Below are 23,481 nucleotides of genomic sequence, written 5' to 3' on the forward strand. Positions count from 1 at the left end.
TAGTGTGTTGGACAAATGTTACAAGCATATTAAAATCAGAAATGGAAATGTTGGACTCCAGGGATCCTATTAAGTATCCCCAATATATTTTATAATGGAATAAAGAAATCTATTTTAAAACATTTTAATTAAGTATAAAGTGAAGGTAACCCTGATCTTTGAGTCTACAAAATGTCAGTAATCTTCCTAAAATCATCATTTCATGAAAAAATATTTTATATATTCTCAGAACAGTACAAACATATAGCTTTCCAAAGTTCTAATAAAAAAAGATAAGCTGGATTTTATGAACAATAGATTATTAATAATTACACCTAATATTTAGAGTACATCTCATGGAGGTAATTTCACCTTCCACATATCTCTGATAAACTAGACTTTACTAGTTTTAGATCCTTCTTGTCAATTTTTCATACTATTGAGGATGAAGATTTTAATAAATGCTTTAACTATATGATGTACTGAATTCAGAATAGGAAACGTAAATAAATTACCTATTCCAACTGAAAATCTATTCTACTAGAATGGGTGAACCTAGGCTATTTAACAAAGATCTCCAACATTCAACTAAGCTTTTACCCAGATGACTGCCACATTTCACTGAGATTTTCTGCTTCCCAAATTCTGAACAATTTATAATCCTACTATTAAAATGACATTTACTGATCACCACCATCATCCTCCCCCTCCACCCCGAACCACCACAGCTCCACTGAGACCTACAAGAGCTTTGTTTTAGGACTATCAGGTCCAGGTTCATAAACTTTGCTCCCTTCTCCTCTGTGCTTATTACCTTAAAGACATTCCCATATAACTTCTACCAACCATTCTCCTAAACCCAGAGTTCCCTTCATTTCAAGCAATTCCTAAGATAAAACCTTCTCAGGAATATTAATTTGAAAAAAATACTTTCCTAAATTTTATCCTCAAAATGAAAACTTCAAGTCTTTACTACTCAATAATATGTACTTTTTCAATAAATATTTAAAACTGTAATTTTAATTATTTTAAATTAATGTATTTTATTTTTTCAATGTTGTCTACATGAATGTAAAAATATAGTCTATCCAAGTTTATAAACTTCCAGAGGTCTGACACCAAACATTTACTCACAAGGAATAACACATAATACAATGCCCTGCTAAATTGAGCATAAATGTTTAATAAATGTTTTGCTGCTGAGCTTCTGAATCTCAAATTCTCTTTTATGTTTTGTGGTTTTAAAGGTCTCATCCATTAGATCTTAAGAGAATCTATAAAAATCACTCTAAGAAGAAAGTAACACCTAGTGGTTATGAGTACACTAAAGAAAGCGTGCAATCAAATTCCAACTCAGTTATTGCCTATTCCCTTGGTTAAGCCTTCTAAACTTTGGTGGGTTTTTTTTTTTTTTTTTTTTTGTGTGTGTGTGTGTGTGGTGGTTTTTTGTTTTGTTTTTTGTTTTGCATAAAAGACAATCCAACAGTATCTATCCTAGAAGGTTATTAAGAATAAAACATGACTTTTCAAATAAAAGTGATTCACAAAGATCAAGTGATCATATAACCTGGTTTGCTGGGACAGTTCTGATTTACACCTGTTGACCCACTGTAAATTATAGCTCACCTACACCAAGCAGCTTCACTTTCAAATTTTCCAATAATAAAATCTATGGTCAGCAGTACTGGTTACCAAGCTACTTTCTCCCCATAGCACAGATCTCTTTTCTACACTCCAACATGACTAGAGTTGGGACTGTCAAAATCATATTTCTTCTTTTCCAGCTGAATTTTTGTTAGGTTCCACTAATAGAAGGAACAGAGGACAGAACTAGGAAAGCAAGAAGAGAAAGAATCATGCTATTTCCAGTTTTCTTGTTTGCTTGTTCTTGTCAGCCTCCCCTGAGCAATATTCATTCCAATTATAGTACCATGAGAATGAACCATGTGATTGGAGGACAGTAAGTGTGCCACTCCCACGACTACCTCCAGAGAAGGGAATGGGGCTGAAGGTTCCTTTGACCACCAAAGGTCAACTATGTAATCAATCAAGCCTACTTCATGAAGGCTTCATAAAAACCCAGGATCAGAGAGCTTCCAAAATACTATCACTTAGAGGTCCTTGAAGGATAGTATGCCTGGAATGGGGCTAGAAGCTCCCCTTTATCCCATAAATGTGTCCTTTTCTCTCTTCATCTGGCTGGTTATTTGTATCCTTTTAAATATCCTTTATAGTGGCCAGTAACATAGGTGTTTCCCAGTTTTGAGAACCATCCTAGCAAATTAATTAAACCCAAGGAGTAGGCAGCAGGAACTTCTAAATTATAGCTGCTTATGGGTCAGAAGCATAGGTCACAACCTCAAGCTTGTGATTTCCATCTGAAGCATGAGGCAATTTTGTGGAACCAAGTCCTTAAGCTGCTGGATCTGACACTACCTTTTGGAGACAGTGTCAGAACTTAGTTGAATTATAAATTGCCACTTGGTGACCACTAGAAAATCTGATGTCAGAAATAAAAACTAAGTGTAGGAAAAGTTTTTCCTACTCTTTTACACTACCATACAGTAAATGCTTAACAAACTGTTTTCTATATCCTCCCCATATCAACTACCTACCCAGACGACTATAAATCCTAAGAGCTACTAGTAATTACATAACTTCTTTAGAAAATAAGCTCTACTGGCTTATAACAATAATGAAGGAAAAGATCTTAGCTGATAAATTTCAAGCTAGCAAAGCTCACCAGGAAGTATAGCAGCAAAGAGCTAGGGAAGTTTAGCAGAAAATATATGTTTTTTCATATCATGAAATGCAATTGAATGATAAGTGTGGTTGTGATTTTAAAGATAAATATGACTAATATCCACTCCGCCCATTATTATTTATTTATTTATTTATTTTTATGTGGTGTTGAGGATCGAACTCAGTGCCTCACGTGTGCTAGGCAAGGGCTCTACCACTGAGCTACAACCCCAGCCCCTTCTTTATTTATTTATTTTTTTTACAGAAAATACTCTTTCTCCTCTACTATCCAACTTTATAAGCCTTTCAACTCTACAGTTACTGATTATTAACACTAGAAGAAATTGACAAATAATTCATATTCTACTATAAGACAAAGGTTACACAAACATGAACAGTGAGTATTCTTCCCTAACCCACCATAAAAATAGAACTACTGGCATCCCAGGGAAAGAAAGTATTTATATTAAAAACAAAGAAGATACCTCTTTAAGTAGGAGGGAACAAAAAAGGTATTGTTCCAATAAAGTGATAGACTAGCAAGTCTAGACTTACTTTAATGTTTTATTCTTCACTTTCCTGGAAATCAATATATTTCATGATCAAGACACAGAAGTAGTACAAATTTTTAAATTTCTATTTGTTGCTCTGAATCAATGATTATTATTATGAACACTGAGTTCACATTCAAATTTTCTATTCAAGGTGAACAATTAACTTGTTCCCAGAGAATTCTTTGGAATAGCATCACTGTTCTAGTAATCCCTACTAGTTTTCTATTAAATTTCTAATGGCTAACTCTTAATACAATACTCTAGGAGGCTCACAGCATTTAAAAGTACCTCAAATTACATTAAATCTAAAACATGAAGTTTAAAGAAAGGTCACTGAAATAGACAACCCAACTTTCTTCCTAAGAAAGCCCATATAATCAGGAAACATATTAGTGAAGGCCTAGAATGGGTACCACTTTTCTATGACCTATCTCCTGTAGTCATTTGTTTCCCCCTAATGAACTTTTACAAGGCAGAAGAGCCAATACTTGGAAAAAGTCTATCTACTGTTTCCTGGTGAATCACAGAATGTTCCTTTATTTTCGTTAAACATAACCTTTAATTATTTCTGTAGCTTACTATTTTATATTTTCATATTTTCTAAATGATCAAAATTTAAATCTTTCACTTTTTTATGAAGTTAGGTGATTCAAACTTTTCTCACTCAATTAGGTTACGGAAGAAATATTCAGATTTAACTTTCATTCTTATGTTAACATGCCAAAGGAGTTCAAGAACACTAAGTTAAACAGGTCAAATCCATATACACAATGTTTAGTCCCTCTAAATAGAAAGGCATGACTTTAAAGAAATGAGGCCTATGTTGAGTCATCTAATATTGAAACAGAATGTAAAATTTGATGAGATCTTCGTGATGGAAATAAAGGTATTATTCTATCACTATTTGTATTTCAATCGTTGTTTTAGAAACCAGTAAAAATATAAAAAGATTTTAGAATATTCTATTAAAAGGGTTAAAAGATTTTAGAAAGCAAAGTAAAATAGAAAATTTATAAAACTTTAAAATACTAATAAACATTTATTAATGAAAGTCTAAAAAAAGTGTGCACCAAAAGAAATGACTAATGTTAAATAAAAAAAATCTGCAAAGAATATGTACCACGATTTGATTTTTAAAAATTTTATAGAAACCTATATTATGAATACAAAGTTAAACAATGCTCATACAAAGAAAGTTAACAATAAAACATAAATACAGAAGATGCTTAATGTTGGTCCTTCTGGGAATAAGAACTTAAGTAGGTTTCTTTTTTAACATTGCTCCAGGCACAAAAAAATAGAATGTAATATGGTAATTTCAACATTCTTAGTGTTTATCCTTGTAATTCTTTATATGTCACCAGTCATGATAGCAATGAACTCCTCTTGATTTACTGTAGTAAGAAAGAAAATAAAACAGTCAGAAATAGATACCTTATTTGTTCAGCAAATAATACAACAATCATCTTATATTAATTTTTAAATTTTATATTATACAAAATTATAGTAAGTTGATGGCTTTTTGCTTTTACTTCTTTGCTAAAAACTTAAAAGATGTTTATTAAACAGAACTTTATGAATATGAAAAGACATACGATAATCATTCTAAATTAGTACTCCATAATATTAACCATGGAAAAGACAGTATATTATGTGTTACTTAGAAAGTATCACAGTCAAAGCATTTGTATACACTTGATAAAACAGTTTCAAAAACATGACATTTTAAATTTCTTAAATGGTTAAACAACTCCTCTTTATAATCTTTATTCTACTAGTTCACTTAGCAAACCCTTCCTTCACAAATAAGCTTAAACATATCATGCATGTAAATAAGTAGAATTCTAAAGAATGAAAATTAAATTTTTAAAAACTCAAATTGTTCTTCTTGAACTTTCAAAAGTTTATTTTAAAGAAAAAAATAACTGAAACCAGGTCACCACACCTCAAAAGTATCAACAGAAATGGCAATTTGAAAAATATAGATTTCATCTTAATTATCAAAGAAATATAGCAACTATAAAATATAGATGTAAATGTAGGGGGGAAAATCCACTGATAACAACTTGTAAGTTTACCAATGTCAGAAAGAATCTCCAATTTATAGGGCATATTATTTAAGAAATAACCTAGAAATAAACAGGAAATCAGATAATCTTATTAAATACAATTTTAAAAACAGTACATACATGCAAACCCAAATTAATAAAAATGTTCAGAAAATAATGTTCTGTATCTAACAGGTGAGTTTATGAGTTTATGGCTCCAAGATTTAACATCTCTTAAACCACAAACTATTATTGATAATTTTAATAATAGTTAAAAAGAAAAACTACACTGAGAAATAAAAGACCTGACTTCTAGTTATACCTCTGCCAAGAATAGTTCCTCATCTCATTTTCTTCATCTGAATATAATGAAAATCAGATGATGTTTTAGATTGTTTCTAATTCTAAAAATCCTCAATGACAAAATATAAAAACACTGAATTAAATCAGACATATTTAAGTGTCTAGAGAACACCAACACCACCTAAATGTTATCTAATAAATCAAAACAGACACTAAGGTTCTTACTTTGTAATATATCTAAATTGAAGTGAGGAAAGATAATAAATAATACTATAAAATTATTGTTAATTGTCTGAGGTACAAAACTATATCCTTATTCTTATTAATGTTATTCTTATTCTTAGTAATAATCCTTATTCTTAATAACGTTAAAATATTGGGGAGACATTTTTGACATATAGATATAGTAAAAATTTTCAAGTGGTTCAAAAAACATTTTATGGATAAAGCAAATACAGTAAAATATTAATTACTGAATCTAGGCAGGTGCACATGGGTATTCATTGTAATAATTAAACAATTTTCTGTTTGAGAGTATACATAATAAAAAGAAAAATTAACCAATTAAAAATGTTGAGGAAACAACCATGTACATCAGGAATTAAAAGAATATACTAGTTCCAAAGTTGTGTTGCAATTGTGTACAATGAATCAAAATGCATTCTGCTGTCATGTCTACCTAATTAAAATAAATAAATAAATAAGAACATACTAGTTGCAGAAATCACATTGAAAACCAGTTTCAATAACTATGTCAATTAGGTTTTATACCTTAAACAGAGAATACAAATTACTAACATAAAATATGACCTATTATTAAAATACAGACCAGTGTTGAAAAATATCTATTATAGAAGGAAAAAAAATCATTATTAATGACAGAAATTAGGTAAAAGCAAACCATTATTTGAGCTTTGAAATAAGAAGGAATTTGAAAGAGGTGGAAAAAGAGCAAAAGTAGAAGAATACCATCAGAAATACAGTAACAGAAAAAGAATAATGCAAACCTAGCAAAAATAAACTTCAAGTTAAGGAGAAAGAGTTGTTCAGAAGCTGATAGAAAACCAGGAATCTATGTTTATTTAGGGAGATCAGGGTATGATATTATACCATTATCACAGCTTTATGTCTATCTTGTAGCAACTCCACACACATATTTATTTTGCTTTATACATAAGTTTTTAAAAATTTATTGTCCTTAAAAACTAGACAGAATGAAAATTCACAAAAGCAATTACTAAAGTCCACAAAAGAAGCAGCAAAATAGTATGATCTTTAGCAGTTTAAAATACAAAAAAATAGTTTATACCTCTAACCAAATTTAGTTCGCAAACAAAAAAAATCCATATTAAATACATGAAAGTATCAAAGCAAAATTTCTTGTAAATGCTATGAGTCTCAATGGAAGACTCAATTCAAACACACCATTAAGGGAGGTTTTTTGAGGAAAAGCTAGTGTTTAAAATGTACCCAGTAAAATGAATAACATTTTAGCAGACAGAAATTGGCAAATTAGAGCACTCTAAGATTAAGGAACAGCATGACGAAAGGCACTGCACAAAAAAGGATACAGAGTATCCTGTCAAAGTGTGTACATACAGGAGGTGAGAACTAAAGTAGAAAAGTGGAAGAATACAGTGGGAAATAAAACTAGTTACTTAAAGTGGGACAGATCATAGAAGGCTTTATACTTTACTCTGTGGGCGATGAAGAACCATTAAAATGTTTAAACACAGAAATGGTATCATCAAACCTGTATTTTAGGAAAATAATGCTATCAATAGACTGAAGAAGAAAGATTAGAGATTTATGTACATGAGTGCAATTAGAAGGCTGTAAAAGACAGCAAAGTAAGGGCAGGAACCACATCTGCCTGTTTCATTGTATAGCACTAGTCAGCACACAGAACACTGCTCCTAATAGGCAGCCAAGCAAAGAATAAATAAGGCTATTACAAAATTGCTAAGAAGAAATCAGGGTGTGAATTAGGACAGCAGCAGTGAACAAGGGAAATACAGATTAAAAACATTCGAACAGTAAAATAAATATAACTTGGTTTAGAAATGCATGCAGGTTGAGGGAAAAAGCATTAAAGTATAAAATTTTACTGAGTGGTTAAAATTTTGGTGATGTTTTATCTTCAGAGAAAACTAAACTACTTCTTGAAGCATGGCACTTCATATTAAAAACTGTACAGTAGGTTTTAAAGATCTGCTTCATTTTAAATTGAATTTGCAAAATAGTTAAGCAAAAATATGACATTACAAGATGAATAACACACTGAACAAAAAGTGACAGTTTAGAGCAAGGCACAGTAGCTCATTGACTGTAGTTCTAGCTCCTTGAGAGGCTGAGGCAGGGGATTATTTGAGCCCAGGAGTTGCCCACTTTGGGCAACACCTTGACATCTTGTCTCAAGAAAGAAAGAAATGATAAGTTTGTAAAGGGTCTTGAAAGTCACTTAGTTTTAGAAAAATTTAGTGTATGTGTGATATCAAGGATACTTGGAAAATTATGCAAAACTTACTTTCTCCATCACCATCTTTATCAAACTCTTCTATCATAGCCCGAAGTTCTTCATCACTCATATTTTCACCCAATTCTCTTGCAACTCGTCGCAAATTCCTCAAGCTTATTTTACCTGAATCATCATCATCAAATAGTTTAAATGCCTTCAGTATTTCTTCATGTGGATCTCTTTCCAATATCCAGTCTGTCACTACAGTTAAAAAATATATATATATATATATTTTAAACAAAACCTACATAATCACAAAAGCATTCATATTTGAAATCAACTAAATATTAAATAAGAAGAAAAGCTGCAAATCTGTCAACATTTAGTCTAACATAGTTATAAATAAAATGTCAAATAAGACTCATAAAATTCATAAATAAGCTTGAAATTAGAAAAATCAAATCTATATTTTAGATTTTAAATGTCAACAATTTATCTTATAAGGGTATGCAAAACTATGTATATCACAAAAATGCAAAAAATAAAAAGGACTACATATATACTTTATTTATTTAATGTCTACTATTGAACTGTAATAAGAATTATACTAGGTTCCACTGACATCAAGCAAAAATAAATCTAGTTTATAGCCTACTTCTAGAAAGAAATATCAAGAAAATATTTAGAGCTAACTAGATAAAATGCCATCTGTTAACTAAACTTAATACATTTATTCTTCATCAAATTTAATCTAACTTAAAAACAAACAACAACACAAGACCTGAGGAGTTAACAAAAAGCACTGCCATCATTGATAGAGGTATAATCTCGGACAGTAGTTGAAAATTCAACTAACATCTTCATGAGTAGAAGAAACTTTTGGTTTTCCAAAATGTGAAAAGTAAGTTAAAAGGATTAAATCTGATTATAGTAAGAAAGCTATATTTAAAAGAAAAAATAAAACCCTCTGAAAAGGAGGTCTCCCTAAAGTCATATCCAGTTTGCTCAGTATAAGAACTCTCAAACAACTTGCTGAAAATAAATGTGATTTCAGACTTTAACAGTAATAGTTTACTTTAATATACTAAATGTAATATATATAACAATACAGTCAGCTTAAATATTTTCCACATTTTCTGTCTTCAATAAATAGCCACAATAATGAAAACTGAACTGAAAATCTGTGTTATAATTGTTTTAAGTTACTAGATAAAATTCTGAAAATATGTAAATAAACACTTACGAAGTTATTCTACGTGCTATTCTATCTCTGTAAGAAAAGGTTATTTATATGATTTTCATTACACCATTAAAAGTAACTTAGTCCTGTTGAGACTTTTAGAATCTTTAGAAAATTGCAACTGCTTGTAGATAGGAAGTACTAGAATGTTTAAATGAACCCCAAATGAAAAAATACAATCCAAGTTCTCAACAAGTTGTTTTGCTGCTGCTTCATCTGTATTTAGTTGAACAAGCACCTATTGAAGCTGATGTTATGTCATCTACACATATATTCAATACTTTAATCCATTAATTTTATCCAAATAGGCTTCCAAGTAACTAATTGAAGTATATTACTATAAGTATGCAAATCATCAAAGCTCATAAATATTCAGTCAAAAAGGAATTGGCATATATACAGCCATAACACCAAAATAAAATACCACACTTAACTCTATGGCTCATACTCAACTTATTTTGAATTTAGTCCCAACAAAAAAGCAGGACAAGGAAAAAAAAAGTGTTAAGAAATTTTCTTCACCAATTAAATAATTAACATGACAGGTGAACCAAAAAAGCAGCTTGCAAAAAAGTATTAATGTACTTAAAGAAGCAACAGGGTGATCTGGGGAACAGATGGGGCTCCAAGATGTACAAATTCTTATCCCACTAGTACTTTGTGTTAGTTATTTCAGATTTATGTGTCTATATAGTCTTGTATCAATACTCTCTTAGAATAAAAATTTCTTAGGAATTAAAATGCCCATAATTCCGAACAGCTAAAACATTAGATAGCATATAATTTTATAGTGACTATCCTCTATGCTTTCACATTCTTTTCCTGTTCTACAAATAAAATTTAATTTAAGAACATTTTTTCCATTGAAATAAGACAACTGTCATACAGGCAATTGAGATAAGTTTCATTTATTTTACAGAATACCAAATTTCTGTCCATGTGTCTATTTTCAAATGATTTCACTACACTATCAGAAATGTACTTCATCAAAATAATTAGACCTTACCCATATAAAAATCACTTTAGAATACAGCAAATTCAAAAACATTACATTAAAAGTAAATAAAAAAATGACTAAAGGTCATGGTAGAAATATCAACTATATTTCTCATTGCCTTTTCAAAGGCTCTGTCCAAACATATCACACTTACTTAAGGTCAGCATGCTGTACTCCAAACTCCTTCCATGATCCCCATAGTAGCTCCTTGTTGAATCCCAGTCCACCAGGCCCCCAAAGGCATCATTAACAGCTAGTTTCCCCTACTTCAAATATCTAAATTATATTCCCATAAACATCATCAATGATTAGCTCTTGTATTTCTGAAGGTTTTAAAAAAACTTTTAAATATAACCCTTTCCTTTTCATCCTCCTCATCATCAGGATAAAAAGTCTAATACTTTCTTTCTACAATCTTTTTCTTCCAAATCATCTACTATATTTTCATCAGTCATCCTTTTAAAACACATCATATCCCATTCCTTAAAAATTGTTAATGATGCTTTGTTAACTAAAGTCAGAACTTTATATTATGCCATTCTTTACTAATGTGGCCCAAGCCTACTTTCCCAGTCATTTTCCAATCTTTAGCCAAGGGCACTAACTGAAGTTTCCCAAACTGCAATAGTTTCAGTATCATTTTTTGTTGTTGTTTTGTATGCCTATGATGCCTTTTCTCTACTCCTGCAAACTTCTCCTTGGAGATCTTATTCACATTCTAAAGGCCTAAATTAGAAGTCCCCTCTAGAAAATCATCTTCAATTCCTCATCCAGAGGAATCTTTCCTGTAAAAGGACAGATTGCAAATATTTTATGCTTTGCAGGGGACTATAAGGTCTCTGTCAAAACTGCCATATTAGCAGAAAACCAACATAAAAGAATGCGTTTGGAAGTGTACAGAGTGCCATTAAATGTGTCCCAAGAGCTATAGTTCGACAATTCCCACCCTTGACAAAATTATACTTTACCTCATAGTACCACAGATGTAGTAAATTGTAAGCATCTGAAAAGAAGAATCTCTTGGTAACTTTTCATTAATTCCCCTTCCTCACACCAGTATAATACATAATGCCAAAAAATTCAGTGTTTGTCAAATAAGCATAATGAAAATACAATATTCCATTCTAAATAGGCAATTAAATGGTAAGTAATATACTCCAAAAACAGATGAAATACAAACATCCAATTTGTCTTAAAGACAGCAATTCCTAAAATACCTACTGCACTCATTAGCCTCAGGCTGCCTTGACTCTAAACTTGGATTAAGTATATTTAAGTGTTTTTTTCCCTAGTATTATAACCCAATTAAGTGCCAGACTTCACTGGGAACTATCTAAAGGAACAGTACAGAAAATTAAGACTCAAATGAACTGATTTAGAGCCACTTGTCACAAAGCATAAAACAAATTAATCTGTGATCCCTTATTAGTTAAAAGTAATCAACAAATGGGTGTTATACATAGTTCTTGATTGTTTGATACCCAAACAGTAATAAAGCTTTATTGGATACTACTACTCAATAGGTGGCCTTAAAATAGCCAAAATATGTGTTGAGCATGTCAAAAGGTTGATATTTGAGAGTCAGAGCTTAAGTTTTACCATAGCTATGTATTCTAGAAGGAACCCAGTATTTATGCTTTGTTGACAGGGTGTCAGGAAAAGATAGAGACAAAATGGGCATCTGGTCTCCATTAAAATTATAATTTTAAAATTGTATTCATTTAGTCAGACACAGTAACATAAGCCTGCAATCCCAGTGGCTTGGGAGGCTGAGGCAGGAGAATCACTAGTTCAAGGCCAGACTAGCAATTTAGCAAGGCCCTAAGCAAAACTTAGCGAGATCCTGTCTCAAAATAAAATATAAAAAGGGCTGGGGATGTGGCTCAGTGGTTAAATGCCCCTGGGTTCATTCCCTGGTGCAAAATAAAAGTATTCATTTAAGATGAAATAATGTGTAGAATTATTAATGATAATAATAGTGCTTAAAATAGTCTGCATCTATGAAAAAGACAATGAGAAAAATATATGCAAAATAGGATACACTTTATGTCCCAGTGATGCATATATATTTTTTAGGTACTGAAAACAAATGAAACAAAGTCTATTTTTTAAAATAATAATACCAAACACTTAGTAGCACTTAAATATGCCAGGTACTTTTCTAAGCACTTCAAATATTACTGACGTATTTAAACCTCACAAGAACCTTATGAGACATTACAACTATCCCCATTTTACAATTGAAAATGAGATGCAGAGAAGTAAAATTATCAAGTTTTATAACTAGTAAGTGACAAAACCAACATCTGAACCCAGAGAATCTGGTTCCAAGGTAATCCATTCAAAAGAATTATTGCTCTTTCCTGATAGTATCATTTCCAAATATCCTAACACATTATTTGTATAAATGATTCAAGCTGAAACTTGAAATACTACAATTATAAAACTCAGAAGAACATCTATTTCAGAAGAAGAAAGGTGGCACTATTCCTCTCGAGTAAATACTTTCACAAGCTAGAGGGAAAAAAAACAAATATGTTCCCAAAAGGGATAAGCTGCCTCTCTAAACAATCATATGCTCTTCTATGTTGTGGATTCTTTCTCTTAGATTTATCATTTATCTTTAGTCTCTACCACTTTTGGTTTGCGCTTTCAAATCAGAAAAAGAAAAAATAATAACTACTGTGAATCTATTTTTCTTTTTGCTTCCCATGTTGCTTCTTGCTGAATATTTAAAATAAGGGGCATGTGTGTGTTTGTGTGTGTGTGTGTGTGTGTGTACGCACGCAACTGCATTTGTTTCCAAATTTTTTAAATACCTGAAAACAAATATATGATATGCTTGTATTATGACTCATACAAAGTGTTATCATTGGTTTAAAAAAATAATTTAATTGAAATAAACCTGAATATTTATACATTCTATGTTTAATATTCTAGGCAATTTAAGTTATAATAGCCAAGTCCTGGCCTTCCAGAATCTTCCATTCTGAAAAGCCTCATCTATGTATGCTATAAATAATTCACCAAAATCAACTATACAAAATTTAATTATATTAAGCCCATTATCTTCAGTTGGTAGTTCCAAAATGTTTTCTCCTACTTCCAGTCAGCCAATTATTTCCCTTACTACAATCCTCTCCCCACCCTCAACTCTAAACAAATGACTTTATTCACTGAAATCAAGTCTATCCAAATTATGTAGTCCCTCATAAACTCTGTCAACCTGAAGGCATGTGCTTCATCTACAGCCAAAGGTACTAACTGCTATAAGTCTCCTCTTCTCCCACTTTGCCAACAAAAATCACATACCAAAAAGTTCTTGGGAAATATTTTCCACACAGCAGGATACCAAATTTTCTGTTTTACTGAGAGAAAATAATTTTTTGATCACCCTTTTAGTTTTAACATAAAATAAATACACATTACTTAGAAAAACTTCTTTTCATAAAAAACAATAGTTCCTTGTTAGAATCTTTAGAACAAAATGAAGACAAAACTATAAATCTCACAGCAAAGTTATAAATATATTTTCTTTGAAAACCAGGAAAAAAAGGAGCACCAAAAGATAACCTGGATAAGAGCTATATTATACACCAACATTGAATAACAAAATTCTATAATCATGTTGCTTCTTGAGAATTCATGAGAATTTTAAGAATTTAAATTCAAATTCATGAGAATTTTAAAAAAGGAAAAATCTTGTATTAATTAGATAATTTACCAACAACAACTGGTTACAAAGATTATTAAAATACACACCAACTTCATTAAAATCTTCAAAGGTGATTTTCCCTGTGGCTTCTCGGTCATAATCTTTAAGAATCTTCAGTACATCAGCTTTTTTTACATCAAACCCCAAGGCTCTCATTGCCACCTTTTGGATTAAAAGGGAAAAGCAAATTATAAAGCATTCTTTACAAAAGTGATTTCTGATTCTTGAGATTTTACATATTAAGAAATAATGTTAATAAAATATAATTATTTTAAATGTTTTATATCTCTAAAATAGCAGTGTTAATGTAGTTGTTCTTCACCACTGAAACTTAATAGAAATATTTTTCATTTATATTTTACTTTTTTATATGACTAACAAGTGTTTGTATATTCTACAATGTACTGAGTTAATACAAGTATAATTTCAACAACATATTTGTTCTCAAGGAATTAGAATCAAAATAGAGAAAAGACATGGCATAAGTATTAGAAAGTTATATAAGAGAAGAGACAAAAGGATTAAGAATTACCATCAAATCCTGAATGACTATTTACTAAAGAAGTGGTCCAGAATCCTGAGGTTAACAATGAAGGAAACAGAAAGAGAAGTTTTGTTGCTAGTAACAGAAAGGAGTAATATGTTACTGGTTAACAAAGTCTTACTTGGAGAGTTCAAGTTGTCCCTTATGAATAGATAAAGTGTAGCAATGGGACATTTAGAAAGGATGAGTGGCATTAAAATTACACACTAAAATAAAGAATAGGTTTGAGGTGAACAGAACTATTTACCTTATCAGAAGGAGAAGAGTTCAAATAGATGAGAGCAGATAGCAAATGAGAAAAATAGATAGTAATAGAAATATAGGAAGCATTCAACAGAAAGAAAGGAATCTGAACCTTTATACAGTGTGTAATAAGGAGTCATAGAAGTTTGTCAGCAATGAACAATATGGAAAGAAAATGTAAGGAAGATCTGAATCTAATGGTAGTATACAAGACAAACTAGAAGTGGGGAAACAACATAGGAATATTCAGCTATGAAATGAGTCCCAAACCAAGACAGACAATGGTAACAAATGGAAGACACATTACAAAGGAAGAATAGAACAAATGTGGGTAATTACCAAATTAAAAAAAAAAAGAACAACTAGAAAAAGAGAGTTAATGAGGACTGCAGGATTGAAAAGGCTAGACTTTCATCATTGCTTTTATATGTTCTATCATGTCACTGTATAGTTCCTATTCCTATTTGGAATTCTTCTACTTAAAAATCCCTTACAAAGTTACCAAAATTAAAACTACCAAGTACACATTTATATTCACCTATCCATTAAAGAAAACTCAAAATCTCAAGATGCCATCCTTCTCTAAGACCCCTATAACCCTAGACACCAATTTTCCATTTTATCTTTATAAATAATTCCAAGCCTCAAGACTGACATTTATCCCCATTAGTGTGCATCAACATCAAGTATCAAACAATTTATAGTGTTTGCACTAAAGAAAGTAGGTTGGTACTTTGTTACTAATACATAACAAAGGTAATATGCAAAAACTGATAATGTTCCTCTAATTACAAAAGTATGAGTAATCCCCATCCTACAAAGGAAAGAAACCAAAGAATATGATAAGAACTGTTTAAACTCCATGTTCTGAAATGGTTTAATTATGTGAATGAAAAATAATCACCTTCCATAGGAATAAACTTTTATATTTAAAATGCCTTTTAAAATAACTTTATATTTAAAATATATTTCATTTCATTAATTAAATGAAAAAGATTTTCTAAAAGCTAGGGAATTGATTGCCAGGGAATTGATTCCATTCTATTACAGCACTTGTGAGTGCTTAAAATGGCTTTATAATTCCAAAATCAATTTAATTAAAATTATTTAGAAATATATATTAAACTATGAAAAATGCAAATCATTTTATAGAAAAATATTTTAATTTAGTTACCTTTAATTCATGATAATCTATTGCTTCATCTTTGTCTGTATCAAATAGCTCAAAAGCATCTTTAATTTCTTGCTTCTGTTCCTCAGAAAGTTCTCTTCTTTTTTTTCTTTTTGTTTTGTCAACTACAAGTTCACTTCTATGAAATGGAAAGAAAAGCCTTTAGTTCACTTTAATCCAAATATATTTTGCAAACTAGCCACAGAGTGATTTTGCAAATTTCAGACCTTTATTTATTTAATTTATTTGTATACGGTGCTAAGAATCAAACTCAGTGCCTCACACATGCTAGGCAAGCATGCTACCACTGAGCCACAACCCCAGCCCAATTTTCCAAGTTTCATAAAAGGAAACATTTTGGAGAATCATAAAGAAATTTTCCCTATAAGTCAAAGCTCTGCTTATTTCAATCTTAAAAGGCTAGACTTATGGGCTCATAATTTGTATTCCCAAAACTGAATAGTTATAAATCGGCTTATTATTAAAAGAAATAATATCAAACTTTCCCTCTTCCCTCCTACTACCTGAGAACCAAAGCACCCATACCATATTCACAACATTCTATAAAATCATTTAAAAAGCTTCCAAATGAAATTAATAATTGATAATAACTACATACTTCATTTACTTTTGATAGTACTTTTAAATAAGTTCTTAAAATTTCTACCTAAAAAAGAACCATGTAATTTATCTATGACTTATAAAATTATTTTGGCATTCTAAATTTTTAGATTTACAATGTTTTTAGATTATGTTTTTCTAACAGTTTGGTACTTTATTTGTAATTTCTTCCACTGATATTAACAAATCAACCAAAATATTTATAGGCCAAAAGATATCACAAATATTAGAGACCAAAACTTAGTACATAATATTTGCACTTAATTTTTTAAGAAAATGTGAAAAGTAATTTTCACTTAACATGTAAATTATATGTTAAAACTTCTTTCTCCTAACAAACTCTGGAAATGCTTAAAAAAAATAAAAAGCAAAATTTAAAGTCAGAGATGAACTCCTTAAGAGCTGCCAATTTATAAAGTGGTCCAAGTTTTTAAATGAGGGTGCAACACGTGTATAAGCACAAGTTTTAAAACATGAAAGAATCCTGTAAAATTTTGACATATAAAAAAAGTTGACAGTATTCGAATGTGTTATCCAATTTCATTTCAAAGTCATTTTGGTCTTTAACACATACCCCAAAAAATGACGAGATAGCTAGAAAGTGACCAGCAGGAACAGTATGATAAAGCTGATTTTCCTTTACAAGTGACCTGACTTTACACAAATCTGGGCATTCCTGAGGTCAGTCATTCCCTTCCCAAAACTCAGAAAGTCCAAGTCCAGAACACACACGTGAACACAGCCAATGGGGACCACGATTGCCTTTAAGCACAGCAATGCACGTTTCTAGAATGGCATAACTTTGTGGATAAAGTACATCGTCTAAATACCGAGAGGGCAACATACAGAGGGTCAGAGACTGGAATTGAATGAAAGCTCAAGAAATTCAAAAAGGAAATCTAGGTGAGAATGCCAGTGGAAGTCACTAAAATGGGTCCCCAATTATCAAGTAAAGCATGACTCTCAGAGTACACCAAGCTTTTATGTTCTTTCCCACATTCACAGGTGGGTTATTATGTTAGCTGAGGTATACAGCAGGCACCAGGAACGGTAGGAAGGGAACCTCCAGGGCCTGATTTTTTCACACAAACACCGGTAGAAACCTCGCGATATTTCACTCCCTCCTGGCTCGCAACAAAACCTGTCTTCTGGGCCGACGCAAGCCCAACGCTCTGACAGAAATGACCGCCTTCACCGAAAAGCTCTGGGCTCATCACCTGCGGGACCCCAGGGCCCCTGAGTGAGGGGTCCGGACAGGTTGGCAAAGGTTCCTTTCGCTCATCCCAAACTGCAACCTCTTCCTTGCCTGGGCTGCAAATGGCTTCCCTTCCCTACACCCGCCCTTGGGCCCGGCTTCGGGGTGTGGGCATTGCCGCCTCTTTGTTACCGACCTCAGAGCTAAACTCATTTTCTCTTCGGACAGAGATGTTCCTCTCAAGAACGATTTTAAACCCCTACCCAAGGCAGCACGACTTCCACAAGCCGTTCAACAGACTCGAACGACCTCAGCGGCCTCTAGGACGGGCTGGATTGGTTGAAAGCTGCTAAATGTTTTGCCCAGTAGGGCGGAAGCTTCACGAGTGCTTCATTTTCATTGGAGAAAGTTCGCGTCAATCAAAAAAAACGTTCTGCCCAGCTCTCCTGCTGCCCCTCCCACCCATTAGGTTGGCCTGATGCTTTTCCCCCCAATCCTTTGTCGGACCATCCTGCAACTCCCCGCGTGTGGAGCTGGCGGCGGGCGGTGGCTGGTCCCGCGCGTGGAGACCTGCACCAGGTTGGGTGACCTGAGACAAAGCGGACAACTCCGAGGGAGGGGACAAGAAGACTTTCCGGAGGCCGCCCTCCCCCTAGAAGGAGGGAGTGATAACTGGGGAAGAGATCTGAGAAATTTGGCTTCGCACTGGTCTAAAACTTTGGATGTCCTATGTCCTGGGGAATTGTTTAAAACACAGGTCTAAATGCTCCTTTCTCCATTCTAATTTCAGTAAGTGTGGATTTGTTTTCCGCTTACCTCCAAGTGATTGTGAGGCAGGTGCTATGGACTATATACTTGGATTATCACTGGGTTGGATTATTAGGCTATTTACGGTGAAGTGGTACCCAAACCATCCCTTCCCTTTTTCCTCTTCAGTACAGTTTGAAATGGGTTTGACCATTTCTGTCCTTTATTTTCCACTTCTGTGAGCTATTTGTACACAGGATGTTATCTTGAGTACAAGTCGAGTTATTACTTTTTCCTATTAGGCTTAATTTCTTGAAAGACTTCTATCTTCCATTTAATACTATTCCTTGTACTTATGATGCATAGGTCTCAATATTTGTTGCATTGAATGTAATCTTGCTGTGGAAAATTTACAAATGAAATCAACAGCAAATTTCATAAAGTGAACAAAATAGCCTGAGAGCGGGGGTCAGAGAAAGTGGAAGGATAAACAAATACTTTATGTGTAAAGGATGTATATAAAGAAAAGGAAAAACACAGCCTGGCAGAGGCCTCTTGAAGGAAGTGATATATTAGTCATAGAAGGATAAGATAAATTTGGGCAAGTAAACATCATAAAATAGAAGCTAAAAAATAATAGATAAAAAATAGTATCCCTAAAAATAAAATATTTAATTTTAAAAGACCTTATTAATCACCTGAGTCTAAAAGGAAAATAGATTGCAATTATACACTAAAATGTAATGACATTGAAAAATACTATATTGAAAATATAAGATATAAATCAAGCTTTAGAAGAAAATAATTTTACTTAAATAAAAAAGTATGAAAATAAACCAAGCATGTACTTGAAGAAGTTGGAAAGGAAGAACAAAATAACTGATTATTGAAAAAGTAACAAAAAATTAAAAAGAATGATAAAATTAATAAATGATAAAATATTCTCATATTAAGCTACTTCTTACCAATATCAATAAAATTCATGGGTTTCTGTGATGTGTAATAAGAAAGAATATTGCCAGTAAAAATGGTAATTTAAAAGGGAGGTTTAAAATTTATAACTACACAACTTCATGAGCAAATATGTACTATCAAAACACAATAGTAACTTTTCAAGGAAAACAACAAATGAAGATAGAAAACTGGATTTGGTAAATAACAAAACTGGAAAACATATGCTAAAAGTACTTACACCAAATTATAATCATCCAGCCTACTTAGATTTATGGGGGAGTTTTAAAAACTCTTTAACAGTTAATTCTTGCTCTTTAATCTCAAAGCAGAGAAAATGGAAAATGGAGACTTTGGGGGCTTATTTTTAGAAGGTAACACAACCTTCAGCATCCTAAAAAAAGCATTTAAAATCACTCACTATAAGCCCAGTGATGGCAGAGACAGCATGTGGCTCATGGTATCTCCAATACCAGGCTCATATTTGATGTTTATTTGTAAACATATGTGCAAAAAATTGTAGACTTTAGCAAAATCAGTTTGATAATGTCTTAAAAGAGTATTTTACTATAATCAAGTGAAGTTTATTTTTAAAGTGAAAGGATAATTCAAAATATTTATTAATCATTCCAGATGAAAGAGATCATCTCAATTTTAAAAAGTTACTGAATAATATTCAAATATTCAATTCTAATAAGATAGATAATGCAGGTATAGGAAATACTTTTTTAAATGTGGACAACATACTTAAAATAAATTTTTTTCTCAAATCTGGTCTCTAAAACTAGAATTTATCAGATGTTTAGAGTCCTTTTATGGGCAAATAATCTGGTGAAAATAGATTTAAAATGTAAAACTAAAATGTTTTCAACAGAATATCCTCTTAAAGGAATGGTGGGGAAGTAATCTATCTGGAACACTGTGCCCTGCTACACCTTAAAGTCAGATCATCTATTACAAAATAAAAATGAGATTAGCAGCTCTGCCACAGACATCATTAAAACAATTACCAATGTTATTCTTGAAATTCTCATCAGTGATGCAATAAGACAAGAAAAAATGACATAAAATTTATATTATGTATCAATGATATGATTACCTGGAAAAAGCAAGAGTATAAAAGAATGTATTGTAATTGATAAAACAATTCAGTAAAGCAGCTGTTTATCTTACAAAATCAATATATTTATGAAATATAATGATTAATAATAGCAATGTGAACTTCCTAGAAATAAATTTAACAGGAAATAAGTTTCCTAAAACATACTCAAGAAAATATGGTATCAGAAAAATCATTACCCTGAAACAGGAATGTCAGAGAATAAGAAAAGACTGCCAAAATTAAAAATATGTTTGCAGAAATTAAAATTATAATAGAATGGTAAGGTGATTCAATTGAGGAAACATTCCAGAACATACAGTATTCAAACAAAAATGTAGGCATTTTGGAAAAAACATAGAGGAGTAATTTATCATATAACTAATAGGAATTCCAGAGACAACAGCAAATGTTGGAAAGACTGAAAATTATCAAAGAAATAATTGAGAAATTACAAGGAACTAAAGATTAACACATAAAGTCTCCAGATTGGCAGGATTCACCTAGGTCTGAGCAAAATAAATGGTAAAAGAAACAAACCTAGCCAAATAAACAAGACATTTTAAAGCATGAAAAAAATAAAGAAGACTAAAAGCTCCAAAAGCAAGAATCTGACCTAAAGGAATAATGAATTAGCATCAAATTTCTCATCAGAAACACTAGATACCAAAGGGCAAGGCCTTCAAAACTCTAAACTGAAATTATTTTGAATTTAGAATTCTATTTCCTGTCAAGACAAAAATCACATCACAACATAATTTAGAAAGCTTAATCATATACTCTGTCTGAGAGATGCTCTCCAGAAATATAAGAGTGAAATACAAAAATAACAGATGTGAAATATAAGAGTATGGAGACAGACTGGCCCACGAAAATGTCCATGTCCTTATCCCTGGAATTTATGAGTATATCATGTTGCAGGGCAAAAGAAAGTTTGCAGGTACCATTAAGGTTACCAGCCTGAAAATTGTGTGTCCTGAATTATGCAATGAACCCAATATAATCACAGGAGTTCTAAAAATTAGATACTTTTCTCCATTTAGAAGCAGAAGGATTAAAGCAGGAGGGGTCAGAGAGATCTGAAGTAGTTGAAAGACTCAATTCACTATGACTAGCTTTAAAAATGAAGTAATGAACCAAAGAACATAGATTGCTTCTAGAAGTTGAGATGACTCCTCAATCCAGCAGTCATCAAGAAAACATGGACCTCAGTCCTACAAAAGCATGGAACTGAATTGGGTCAACAACCTGAACAAATGGGGAAGAACATTCATCCATAGACTCTCAAGAAAGGAGCACCACTCTGATAATATTTTGGGAGGCCTTGCTAGACCCTAAGCAGAAAACTGGGTTGAGCCACACTGTAACTAGATGTCAGGCTTGTAGGAAGGTGACATACCAAATGGGTGTTGTTTTAAGCCTCTAAGCTTGTAGTAATTTTGTGACAGCAATAGAAAACTAATACACCTCAGAAAGCAGTGGGAAGAGAAAGGGGAATAAACAAGAAATTGGTCTAAAATGAATTAATGGATAGCTGAAGGAGTATTTTTAAGAAGAAAAATTGGATAGATTCCAAACAATGGATAGAAATGGGCACACAAGGTTAATGCAGTCAGTGACATATAAAGAAAGTATTTATTCACTGTAAAAGAAGTAAAAGCAATTAGGAAAAATAAATTTAGACACACACATCACATTTTTTATCAAAATAAATTCAAAATAAGTTAAAAGTTTTAACTGTAAAAGAAAATTACTAAAAGAATATATCATCCAATAGTTTTACAATCTTAGAATTCAGGAAGTCTTCCTCAGCATAATTACCAAGTCAGAGCTCATAAGAGGATGATAGATTTGACAACATAAATATGTAAAATATCACTGGGCACAGTGGCACCTACCTGTAATCCCAATGACTCAGGAGGCTAGGGCTGGAAGTTTGGAAGTTTGGGGACAGCCTTCGCTATTTAGCAAGACCCTCAGCAACTTAGTAAAACCCTATCTCAAAATTAAAAATTAAAAAAGTATTTGAATGTAGCTCATTGAATCCTGAGTTCAATTCCTAATTGAAAGCAAAAGTAAAATATCTATGCTTTTAAATAAAATGTGTGTCAAACTTTATAATTAACAGTTCACTCTAGAAAACAACAATGAAAACTGAAGAAAGTGATCAATACAGATGTTCAATATCAATGATTCTTTGGTTATGACATCAAAAACACAGGCAACAAAAAAAAGTAGATAAATTGGACTTTATCAAATTAAAATCCTTGGTGCATCAATAATATACTAAGGAGAGTTAAAAGTCTGGATGTGGTGATACACACCAATAATCCTAGCAGCTCAGGAGGCTGAGACAGGAGAATTGCAAATTCAAAGCCAGCCTCAGCAACTTAGGGAGGCAGTAAAGAACAGCTAGATCCTGTCTCAAGATAAAACATAAAAAGTTAGGGCAGGGGGGTGCTGGGACTGGGGATGTGGCTCAGTGGTTAAGTGCCCCTGGATTCAATCCATGGTATTAAAAAATAGAAAAAAAAAGTGAAAAGACAAGCCATGTGGAAGAATGGGAGAAAGTATTTGGAAAATATGTATCTGATAGATGATTAATATCCAGAAGGCATAAATGTCTCCTATAATTCAACAATAACAACCAACCAATGAAAATATATGCAAAAGACTTGAATAGATATTTCTTCAAAGAAAATATACAAATGATCAATAAAAACATTAAAAGATATTCAGCATCACTAATCATTAGGGAAATGCAAATCAAAACAATGGGATACCACATTGAGGTGAAATGTTCAAGGAATTACTGGTAGAATCTAAAATGTTGATTATATAGAAGTAGAGAGTACAAAAGTAGTTGCCAGAGTC

The 23,481-nt window shown here is 32.0% G+C and overlaps 1 protein-coding gene across 1 annotated transcript; it reads right to left on the bottom strand.

The window, feature by feature from the left end:
- Positions 1-4,400: 4,400 nt before the first annotated feature.
- Cetn3 (centrin 3) lies at positions 4,401-18,145 on the bottom strand. Its single transcript, XM_046428447.2, has 5 exons — positions 18,007-18,145; positions 15,998-16,133; positions 14,084-14,198; positions 8,154-8,345; positions 4,401-4,669 (listed from the first exon to the last, which is right to left on the bottom strand). The coding sequence occupies exons 1-5, from the start codon at positions 18,021-18,023 to the stop codon at positions 4,626-4,628; spliced, it is 504 nt and encodes a 167-aa protein (XP_046284403.1). The 5' UTR covers positions 18,024-18,145; the 3' UTR covers positions 4,401-4,625.
- Positions 18,146-23,481: the final 5,336 nt, after the last annotated feature.

The sequence above is a fragment of the Marmota monax genome, unplaced genomic scaffold (genome assembly GCF_021218885.2).
Source record: "Marmota monax isolate L192 unplaced genomic scaffold, Marmota_monax_Labrador192_F-V1.1 WCK01_AAM20220418_F8-fsc00018, whole genome shotgun sequence".
Classification (NCBI taxonomy): domain Eukaryota; kingdom Metazoa; phylum Chordata; class Mammalia; order Rodentia; family Sciuridae; genus Marmota; species Marmota monax.